The sequence below is a fragment of the Micropterus dolomieu genome, linkage group LG18 (genome assembly GCF_021292245.1).
Source record: "Micropterus dolomieu isolate WLL.071019.BEF.003 ecotype Adirondacks linkage group LG18, ASM2129224v1, whole genome shotgun sequence".
Lineage (NCBI taxonomy): Eukaryota > Metazoa > Chordata > Actinopteri > Centrarchiformes > Centrarchidae > Micropterus > Micropterus dolomieu.
The window spans coordinates 2,885,481-2,896,202 of NC_060167.1; the positions used below are offsets into that span (position 1 = coordinate 2,885,481).

At 44.0% G+C, this 10,722-nt stretch overlaps 1 protein-coding gene across 1 annotated transcript; it reads left to right on the forward strand.

Moving 5' to 3' along the window:
• Positions 1 to 317: 317 nt before the first annotated feature.
• gdf5 (growth differentiation factor 5) lies at positions 318 to 10,341 on the forward strand. Its single transcript, XM_046028468.1, has 2 exons — positions 318 to 1,628; positions 8,657 to 10,341. The coding sequence occupies exons 1-2, from the start codon at positions 743 to 745 to the stop codon at positions 9,640 to 9,642; spliced, it is 1,872 nt and encodes a 623-aa protein (XP_045884424.1). The 5' UTR covers positions 318 to 742; the 3' UTR covers positions 9,643 to 10,341.
• The last annotated feature ends 381 nt before the right edge of the window (positions 10,342 to 10,722 follow it).

Genomic DNA, 10,722 nt, shown 5'->3' on the forward strand with positions numbered 1-10,722 from the left:
GGGGGGGGCTGTTTTGTGCCATTCTGTGTTACAGCGTGGGTGAGTCATTGGTGGAAAGAGGGGAGGAAGATTTAAGAAGAAATATTGCTGTTAAATGAGTTTGGACAGCATGACATCACGGGGTAATTAAAACAGCTCTCTGGAATTCCGTTTCCAATTCCTGCGCTCAGGTTTGTTGGAGGAGTTTTTCGAGCACCTGCAGGTTGGTGTGTGAGTGAGATATTTTCACTGGACGGAGTTCAAACTTTGAAGGGAAAGAGAAAAAAACGGAGGCAGCGGCATTACGCCATTCTTGCCTCTCTTGGAAAAAAGTGGGATTTAAAGAAGTTTCTTACAAGATATCCAGCAGAATCGTGCCGTGGAGCGTTTAATGCAAGTCCACTTTTCTCTGCCTTTTCTTGGATTTCTATCACAGACAGGATCTCTGCAGCACTATGGTTCTTACAGATGACGGATGGGAGAATAAGGGTTTGCAGGATTTGTTTCTTCAACTTATAAAACTCAGTTATTGTCCACATCTTTGCTTTTACAACCTTGCATATGTCTATAGTCTATTTGAGACGGGAGAGGCACTTTTTATTCATTCTTCGTCTGGCAGAGCGCAGAGTGAACTCAGAGGATGAAAGACTCGGACGGAACAGGACTGCTCACTCTTCTTTTTCTAAACAAACAGGTCAATTCATTCTGAACAGACTGCGGTTTATTACAATGACGGCCTGGCAAAAGGCAAAAGGGCTTTAGGATGAAAGTTGTGAAGCGTCTCTCTCTTCTGCTGAGCTGCTGGACTCTCATTTACCTGCATCCCGTCTTCGGTTCACTCAGCCGGACCAGACCGACCGAGCACCACCGCCACCGGCTTGGAGAGGCAGCGGAGCGCACGGCAGGCGGCGGCGAAGGAGATCAAGCCAACGTAAGAGCCGGCGGAGGAATCGGTGTGTCTACACCGGCAGCGGGGAGGCAACTGGCGACCGCTTCTGGGACGTGGAAACCTTCATCAGTGAGTCCGCTGAGGATTACGCGGATCCGCGCAGGCCCGCCCTTAATAAAGGGCGAGACGACTGTTATTAAAAGCAAATTTACAGCGGGGACATCTCCGTCCTCATCCTCGCCATCGCGCGCCGAGGCCGTGCCGGTGAACCGTGCACAGCAGCAACAACAACAACAACGGGACACATCAGTTAACTTAGGGCGCAAAGAGGCTGTGCGCTCCTGGCTGCCCGTCGGGGATGCTCACAGCAAAACGCATGCTCCCGCGGCTTTTAGCGCACATGCAGCAGGTAAAGGAGTCGGGACTGCTGATGGAAGGGGAGGCTCACCGGGGAAACACTTTGGGAAAGTTGCTTCCAGAGCGAGTGCAGCTGCTCCAGTGCGCACCGGGCCTCCCCAAAGAGCCACCGCTGCGCAAACGCAGCAGCAGCAGAACGCGGGTCCGGTGGCGCAGCGGGGAGCCAGCAACAAGGCCCAGAAACTTGGTGACCGGGAAGCGCATCACAAACAGCCGCTGGTCACTCCTCATGACTACATGCTGTCGCTGTACTGGTCTCTGTCCACAGGGGACCTGAACAGCAGCGCTCTGCACGAAGCGGGTCTGGCCAACACCATCACCAGCTTCGTGGATAAAGGACAAGGTAACCGCTCTCTACCAAGTTTTCTCTTTCCATGCGCGTTCACTTCTTTTCCCCGTCAACCGGGGATCAAATAACACGACTTTTACACTTTCAGATAGCTGATAGCAGCGTTGCTGATGCTGTTTGAGTCTGAATGAAACGTTCTGTCACAAACTAGATATGGCGTCTAAAATCACGCTGAATTAGAACAAACGTTTCTGAACGAAAAATCGTCCAATCTTTAAATTAACAAAACATTTTATACATTCAAGTTGAAATTGATTAAACTTACAAAGACAATGTTATGAACTTAATTATTTTTGTTTAAAGGAGAAACACAGGTTACATTAACCTCCATACTTTTCAAAAATAATCTTTAAAATAACACAAATTATGAATATTACTTTGGTAATATACAGACATGACCATGTTTAATGTGGATAATCTCTTTGCTGCAGTCTATCATATCTCCATGTCTCAGCATCAAAGGAAGTCCATGAACTAGGTCTACTTGTTCCCCTGTGCAACAGTGAAGCAGTAGGCTGCTGTAACCTAATGATTATTTTCCCTTTGTTTTAAATTCACTTTGTCCATCGATTTTATTTGGAGTAAGTGATTCACTGCAGTAGTGCTGATTATCTGAAATCATGAAAGTTGACAAAAGAAGCGGCAAAACATGAGCTGGTGGGGAAAGAGCTGAGGTGGGAGGACAGTGCTGAGCAAGAGTCTGACTTCTGGGCTGCTGAGTGTGGAGAAGGCTGAAAGATCTGAGGGAGGGAACTGGAGGTCAAACACCAGTCTGGAGGTTACCAGAAGAGGGCGGGGCTGGAAACAGGGCTGTAAATTGTCTAAATGTAGACATGTCTGTGTTCGGGAGTCCATGAGGTAAGAGAGCATCTGGAGGGGAGTCAGGAAGGTCATATGCACACACACAGAGGGAATGATGGGAAAAGATATGACTCTGTTACTCATAAGGGTGCTGGAACTGACTTCAAAGCTGCAGGAAGCTGCTGTGAGCTGAGTGAGCTATCACACGTCTAAATCTCACTCTAGTATGTTTTTAAAGGAGCAGTTCAAAGTTTTGTAAAACATGTTCAGTAGTTTTCTTGTGGAGAGTTACATAAGAAGATTTGTGAGAGGATCTGTATGCTAAATGTGTAGCTGAAGCTGGTTAGCTTAGCATAAAGTCTGGAAACCTATAACACTTGTAAAGCTTACTAATTAACACATTACATCTGGTTTGTTCAATCCATGCAAAACTGAAGCATAAATATGTCAGGTTGTGTTTTCTTAGAGGAGTTATGTCCACAAATGGATGTTTTTACACTTTTACAATTTTTAACAGATTAAAAAGATATACAGTAGCGTGTTAATTAGCTAGCTTCAGGAGCTGCCAGGTAGATTTTTTATTACTGTTGGACAGACACAGGCTAGCTGTTTCCAGTCTTTATGCTAAGCTAATCTGCTTTTGGCCATTGCTTCATATTTACCATACAAACATGAGGGTAGGATCTTCTTACATAACTCTCACCATGGCTGCATGTTTCCTAAAATGTTGAACTATTCCTTTAAGAAGGCCCTGAAAACCATTTTTCCAGCAGTTCCTGATGTAGAAGTTTAGCTGCTGAACGTTAACCGACAGACATGAATATTTAATATTAGAGAGAAATATTTTGGTTTTGAAACCAAGATTCCAGGTGCTGTAACATCTGGGGGATGCCTGTGCATATGCACGTACATGTGTATATATATATATATATATATATATATATATATATACACATATATATTTATGTGTGTGCGATGTTGCATTTTGGTTTCTGTAAGTGTGTATGTGTCTGTGTGTGTTTGTATTTCTAGCCATCTGGCCAGTCATTGGCAGCGCTGCTGCTTTCTGTGATATAGGGCCTCAGGAGGGTAAATAAACACTCCTCACAGCCACAAGTAGGGTGGCCCCCCTGTGTAATGTTATCTTTACAGTGTAAAACTGTTTAAAACAATGTTTAAATGACCAGAGTTTAATATTTCTAGCCCTGCTAAAGGTTTACATTTCAAGCACTTAATGTACTTTTAATTTGGGCTTTATTTGTTTAGTGTGTCCTCAGCAAATCGCTGGTGACCTCCTCCGCATGTTTGAGTGGGTGAGCGCAAGAGTTACTGATGGCCTGACACATCTCTTCCCCCTCACATGTTCACATTAACTCATTTCTTACTTTGGTTCTTTGCCTCTCTACCTCTCTCCCTTATTTGCCACGTGTTGCTTAGATGTCAGCTAAGTCTCATATTACACATTATATATTACAGAAATCATACAGATTAATCAACAGCTCTCCAAATCAGTTTCAACAAAGACAGAACATTATAACTTACATATATAACTTGAATTTCACATGCCGATGACTCACATGCAGATGTAATCTCTGCAACCTATGTCACTTCTCCACTCTAGTTGCTTCCACCTTCGACCCCTATGCATTCTCCTCAATAAAGTTAAAATATGCTAGAGACAGTCTGCTCCACACTAAGTTCTTGTCTGGACAATCGCTGCCCTCTGTCCATTAGACTGCTTGGGTTATTCCATCCCCACCATGATTTTCCAGTGTTCTAAGCAAGCTGGGAAACGGTGTCAGAGCCGCTGAGAAATAAAAAATTATGTAAATCTAGAGATCCTACAGACCACAGACGCTTCAGTCATCCTTTGCCTATGAAGGCAGCATGACAAGATCAGCTCTGCTACAGGCACTACAAAATTATTTTCAACCGTCAAAAGCCCCATTTACCCCCCACCTCCTCCACCAGCCATATCTCAGATTTCTTTACTAACAAGGTAATGTCCATTAGTGGCCCCTTTATAGTTAGTTTTTATATATTATATAGTTAATTTATAGATATCCCGTTGTTGAAAAAGTAAACCCAAAATTCATCTGAAGTTGAAAACTTTCGGCCTGTCTCACTCTTCCTATATAAGGTTCTAGAGCAGGCTTTTTCACCCAAGTCTCAGACTTCCTCTCTCAAAATAATCTACTTGATCAAAACCTCCTCCTGTCCCCAACTGAACGAGGCATCTCTGGTACAGCAGGTGCGGACTGAGTCCTCCCTCACAGAGCGATCGTCAAAAGTGGCAGGACAAGAGAGAGTCCAACCATCACTTTCTTTCCACTGGGGTACCACAAGGATCAGTCCTTGGTCCCCTATTCTTCTTAATAAACACCGCCTCCCATCATCTGATTACCTGCTCATGTGGTTTTTCTTACAACAGATCCACATGACCTACCCAGCTGAACTCCCTCATTCAGGTTTATGAGCCTTCCTGTTCACTAGGATCTGCAAATGAACGTCGACTTGTCCTACTGTCACTTCAAAGCAAGACATCTGTGGTGGAATGTGTTACCAAACTCACTTAGAATCCCTTTCTGTCTTCAGAAATTGCTTTAAGACCTGTATCTTCTGAGAGTACTTACACAAATAATACACACTCTATCGCTCAATCCTTCTCTAGCTCTCTTCTAAAACAGAAAATAATTTTATGTTACTTCATACACCTGCAAGTCTTGTGTCAGGTGGAACATGAGTTTTGAAGCTCTTATTCTCAAACACTTCTCGATATACTGTTGGATTGCATCTCACTTGTGTGTCGCTTTGGATAAAAGTGTCAAATGTGCCAAATAAGTAAATAAATGTAAATGTAAAAGTATACTGTTACGTCCCAAGGTCTAGGGGTATCCTGGATGTAACATAAATGTGAGGCTTCCCACTCTTCCCAATCCCAAGCAAGGCCAACAAAACAAATACATTTTAGCATTTTATTATCTTCAGAGATGAGCAGTGCCCAAAACAACCAAAACACTTTAAAACAAAAAGTAAAGAAAAGACAAAGCTCTAAACTAGGCTTCTAATTCCAAAAACAGGAGAAAAAAGGTGCAAACAAAACGGGCTTCTCACTCCTACTCACTGCTAGTAGCTGACAGAAGGAAGCTACAACAAAGAAACTTTGTCATAAGACAATAATCAAAATAACTAAGGTAAGCTACTTAAGAAGTCTAATTTGCTCACTATGGTGTTCTTCATTACCTGCATACACTCACACACATACTCTAAGGGAGGAGAACAGCTGACAGTGCAGGCTGAGAGATAAATACATACAAAACGTTTTCTAAACCCTTCTTGTAACAAATCTCAATATTAAAGTCCTGCAGTAATAGGGACCAGCGTATGAAACGCTGGTTGCTGTTTTGCATCCGAATCAAGAACACAAGAGGATTGTGGTCAGAGAAGACGATGGTTGGCCCAGGGCTAGACCCAAGGTACACTTAAAAGTGTTGTAATGCTAACAGTAATGATAAGGCCTCCTTCTTAATGGTGCTTCAATGCAGCTGGTGTTTTTTGAACTTTTTGGAAAAGTAGCTAATGGGGTGATCAATGCCTTGCTCATCCTCCTGCAGGAGCACTGCGCCCGCACCAAGCGCTCTGGCATCTACTTTCAGCTTAAATGGACGAGTGAAGTTTGGGGCTGCGAGCACAGGCGCACTGCAGAGGAGAACTTTGGCAGCCTCGAAAACCAACTGACATTCCTCTGACCACTGGAAAGGAGTTTTGGAACTTGCCAAACTAGTCAAAGGAGCTACCACATCTGCAACGTTTTTGCAGAACGCACGGTAGTACCCAGCCATTCCTGGGAAACGACCTCACAACGCGTTTTAAGAGCTGGGAAATCTGAAAAAGGTTGCCCGTACTTTGGCAGTAACTGGGCAGACACAACCTTGACCTACTTGTTTACCCAAGTAGGTAACAACAGCCTTCCCGAACTCACACTTGGCCAGTTTGAGGGTAAGGGAAGCAGCACACAAACGTTCAAAAATCACATTGAGGGTTCTCATGTGATCAGACAGATGAATAGGCCACTATGTCATCGAAATAAACTTGGAAAAGAAGCGGGGGCATTTCTCAGACCAAACGGCATGACCGTATACTGGAGGAAATGATCGGAAGTGACAAAGGCACTTATTTCAGAGGCGCGCTGAGTAAGTGGGACCTGCCAGTAGCCTTTTAGTAGGTCGAATTTGGTGACATACTTTGCTGACCCTACCCTTACTGAAGGGAAGATATTCAGGGCTGCTGTATTAGACTGCAATAATGTAAGCTAGGTGTAACTAAAAACTGTTTATTAATCAGTAAATATTGATACACTAAGCCTTCATCTAAACTTACATCTTGCAAACATCTTTAGTGTTTAAAAAGTATGTGACAGTTTGGGAAATCGGTTGGAGCTTTAATCAGATGTTGGGCCAGCATGTGTGTGTGCGTGTGTGTGTGCTGTTGATGGTTTGTTTCCTCTACAGCAGATGCTGGTTAACTTTTTATCGGCAGTGAAAAGCTGCAGGTCCATAATAACAGGCCTGTTTACAGACCGATGTGGTCTCCCTGTCTGGTTCTAATGTACTTTTCAATGCATGCTAAAGTCCTGGATAGGAAGGAGGGGGAATGACGTGAGAAGAAGCGAGCAGAGTGGAGAGATCTGCTGCTGCTGCTGTGTGTGTGTGTGTGTGTGTGTGTGTGTGTGTGTGTGTGTGTGTGTGTGCGCGCTTTAGTGGATTTCATTGCTGGATTTCATTTGGACATGGAAGTTCACTGGTTTCCCTCACTGACAACAAAAGAAAACATTACACACCACACCATTCATTTCATTCCTCCTGATGTTTCTGTGCTTATGTCTGTATGTCAGTGTCTACCTGATATTAGCATGCTGCAAAAAAACTTTTTGCTTGTGGAATCTGTGTGCATTAGGGATTTATTTTTTATTTAAAGGTAAAGTGTGTTTTACTTAAGGATTTATTGAATGAAATATAATAGTATAAAGACCCTGTTATTACCTCAGAAGGAGCCATTTATATCTACATACACTGCAGGTCCCCTTAAATCGCCATGTTGTGCTGGCATGTTTCTGCAGTAGCCCAAACAGACAAACTGCTCTACAGAGCATGTTATGGAAAGGGAGGGGTGAGCGGTGACTGATGGTGCATTCATGTGGTGTCGAAATAATCAGAATCTTTTTTTCCTCCTTAAATCTTTATTGCAAAAAGAGAAATAAAGTGTACATGGGACTTCAAGAAGCATACAGAACTTTGATTCGTGCAAACATGTGATGTGTAACGGTTAGTTTGCTGTCCATGTAGAGTGAACTAGATGTCTGCGTGTTGTTATATGCTCTGATAATGTTAATCCAACACATCCTTGTAGTAGCGTCGATGCCGATTACACATTCCGATTTAAGAACACATGAGCACACACTGAAGTCGGAAGACTGACTTCACAACGGGAAATGGGACCATCCGCGGAGCACATGAATGCATCATGAGTCATTGGCTGCAATTCACAACCCTCACCACTAGATGTTACTAAAACTTGCACACTGAACCTTTAACCTTTTATGTAACCAGGAAAGAAGACGCATTGAGATAAAATCCCTTTTAAGGGCGCCCTGGCCAAGAAAGTCAGCAGGACAGTGAGTTTATTACAGTCATAGAATGACAACAATATAATTAAGACTTTAATTAGGATTATTCTACCAAGTATTTTATATACTTATATTTTATATTAATCAATTCATCTTTTTGTCTATAAAATTTCAGGCAACAGTGAAGAATGCCTGTCCGTTTCAACTTAACACAGCCCAAGGCAATATTTTCAAATGTCCAACAGTCCAAAATCTAAAGACATTCAGTTTACTATCATCAATCATTTACAATCATTAAATCCTCACATCTGAGACCAGCAAAAATGACAATTGTTGATAAAAAGATTATTTGATCAATAATAGTTGCTGAGTAATTTTCTGTTTATTGGCTAATAAGTGAGTCAACTCATCACTGCAGCTCTATTGTGTATGTAAGTTCTCATGCGTCTGCCTCTGCTAATGTATGTGTGCATGCTTGTGTGCATCTGTTTGACGTCCCTTCTTTCACCCTGGTCATGTTTGCGCCTGCACTTTTTTATGTGTATTTGTCTGTCAACTCATATTTCAGTGTTTTGTATTTCTGTCCTCCTTGCAGATGAGCGTGGGCCCCAGCTGAGACGGCAGAGGTATCACTTCAACATCAGCTCTCTGGAACGAGACGGGCTCCTGGGGGCCGAGCTACGCATCCTGAGGAAGCGCCTGTCTGACCCTCGCAGAGCCTCAATGGGATCCACAGCCGCTGATGGAGGAGGAGGGGGTGGAGGAAGCTTGTCCCCATGCCTGAAGCTGTACACCTGTGCTTCAGGTAAACAACAGGCAGTTCTGCTCCAGACAAAGACCGCGGAGGATCTGCTGAGTGGAGGCGGATTTGGCAGCAAATGGGAAGTGTTTGACATATGGAAAGTCTTCAAGGGCTTCAAAAACCAGCAGAACCAGCATTCCCAGCAGCTGTGCTTTGAATTTGAGGCCCTGGAGCACAGAGGCGGTCGGCCCATGGACCTGCGCACTCTGGGGTTCGCCAGATCCGGCAGGACCAACAAGGAAAAGGCCTTCTTCCTGGCGTTTGGCAAAAGCAAGAAGCGTGACCTTTTCTACAACGAGATCAAAGCGCGGTCAGGGTATGACAACAAAACCGTCTACGAATACCTGTTCACTCAGCGACGAATGCGCCGAGCTCCTGCTGCAAGGGGGGCTAAAAAGCCGCAGCCGCAGCAGCAGCCGCCACAGTCCCTCCCCCAACTACCGGTGGTGAAGACGCAGACAAGGTCGCGGTGTCACAGGAGACGACTCCACGTGAACTTCAAGGAGATGGGCTGGGACGACTGGATCATCGCACCGCTGGATTACGAGGCTTTTCACTGCGATGGCGTCTGCGACTTCCCCATCCGCTCGCACCTTGAGCCGACCAACCACGCCATCATACAGACCCTGATGAACTCCATGGACCCAGATTCGACGCCGCCCACCTGCTGCGTCCCGACACGACTCAGCCCAATCAGCATACTCTACATCGACTCCGCCAACAACGTCGTCTACAAACAGTATGAGGACATGGTGGTGGAGTCGTGCGGTTGCAGGTAGCAAAGAAAGGCGAGACGAAGCGCCAGAACAAAAGACAGTGTCTGCCCTTCATTTTGAGGAAAGATGGATTTGTTTGTTAATATTATAACCAAACCTAAAATGGGAAGATCAACACTGAGAACCATTCAGTTGACTGGGACCGAACTCACTGCTATGTAACAGCCATTACTCTTCACAGTCAAGTGGACTGTCAGACTGCATACCAAAGGCTGTTACACACTGTTAAAGACTAAACAGAGAAAGATAAACTCGTTGGAGGTGATGCTCTGTAACACCCACTCACTGTTGATGTTGGTGGCGATGAGAAAGATGCATTTGAGAGAAGCGAAACACTTTTTGGATTAAAAAAGACTTCTCACATTAGGCTCAAACTGATTTTTACTGCTTCTGTTGTCTCTCTTCTGACTTGTATCTGTGTCCTGATTGGTGTAAAAAGTTTGTGTGTAACAGAAATGCTATTGAACTATTAGTGAACTATACTCAGAAATGCCCTTTTTCCAGCACTTATCTGCCATTGTGCCTTTGCCCATTCAGATGTACAATGAAGAGTAATTTGTGTGTCTTGTCCAAGATGTTTTTATAAAGCATGTAAGGAATTCCTGATGTATAAATACAGGCCAGTGATGAAGTGCATATCTGACCTGCCCCAAATGTGGGAAAGTTGCATAAACTACTCTTCAATAAAAAATGTCTAATTGACTGAGCTCCAAACTCCTATCAGTCTGAACGTCTGCCCCCAAGGTTCCGTAGACTAAACTATCAGAGGAATTTGCAAGATTCCCTTATGCCAAATCACAATTTAACCCGAGAATGACTGTGTTTGGCTTGGAACACAAGTGTTTCTGTTGCTGGCTTCACAAACTGCTGCAAGGGCATTTCCTTCTCAATTACTGTCTGCCAAATATTTGGAACAAGAAACTTGGATTTCTATCTGTTATGTTCTGCATCTCAGTTAATGCGATCATTACCCAGGATCTGGATCAAACACTCCTATTCCCCGTAGGCTTGAAAGGCAGCTGTGGACTTTGTATACGCGTCCTCAACAAGCACGGCGGTCAGCTTGAATTCCCGCCAAGGTGT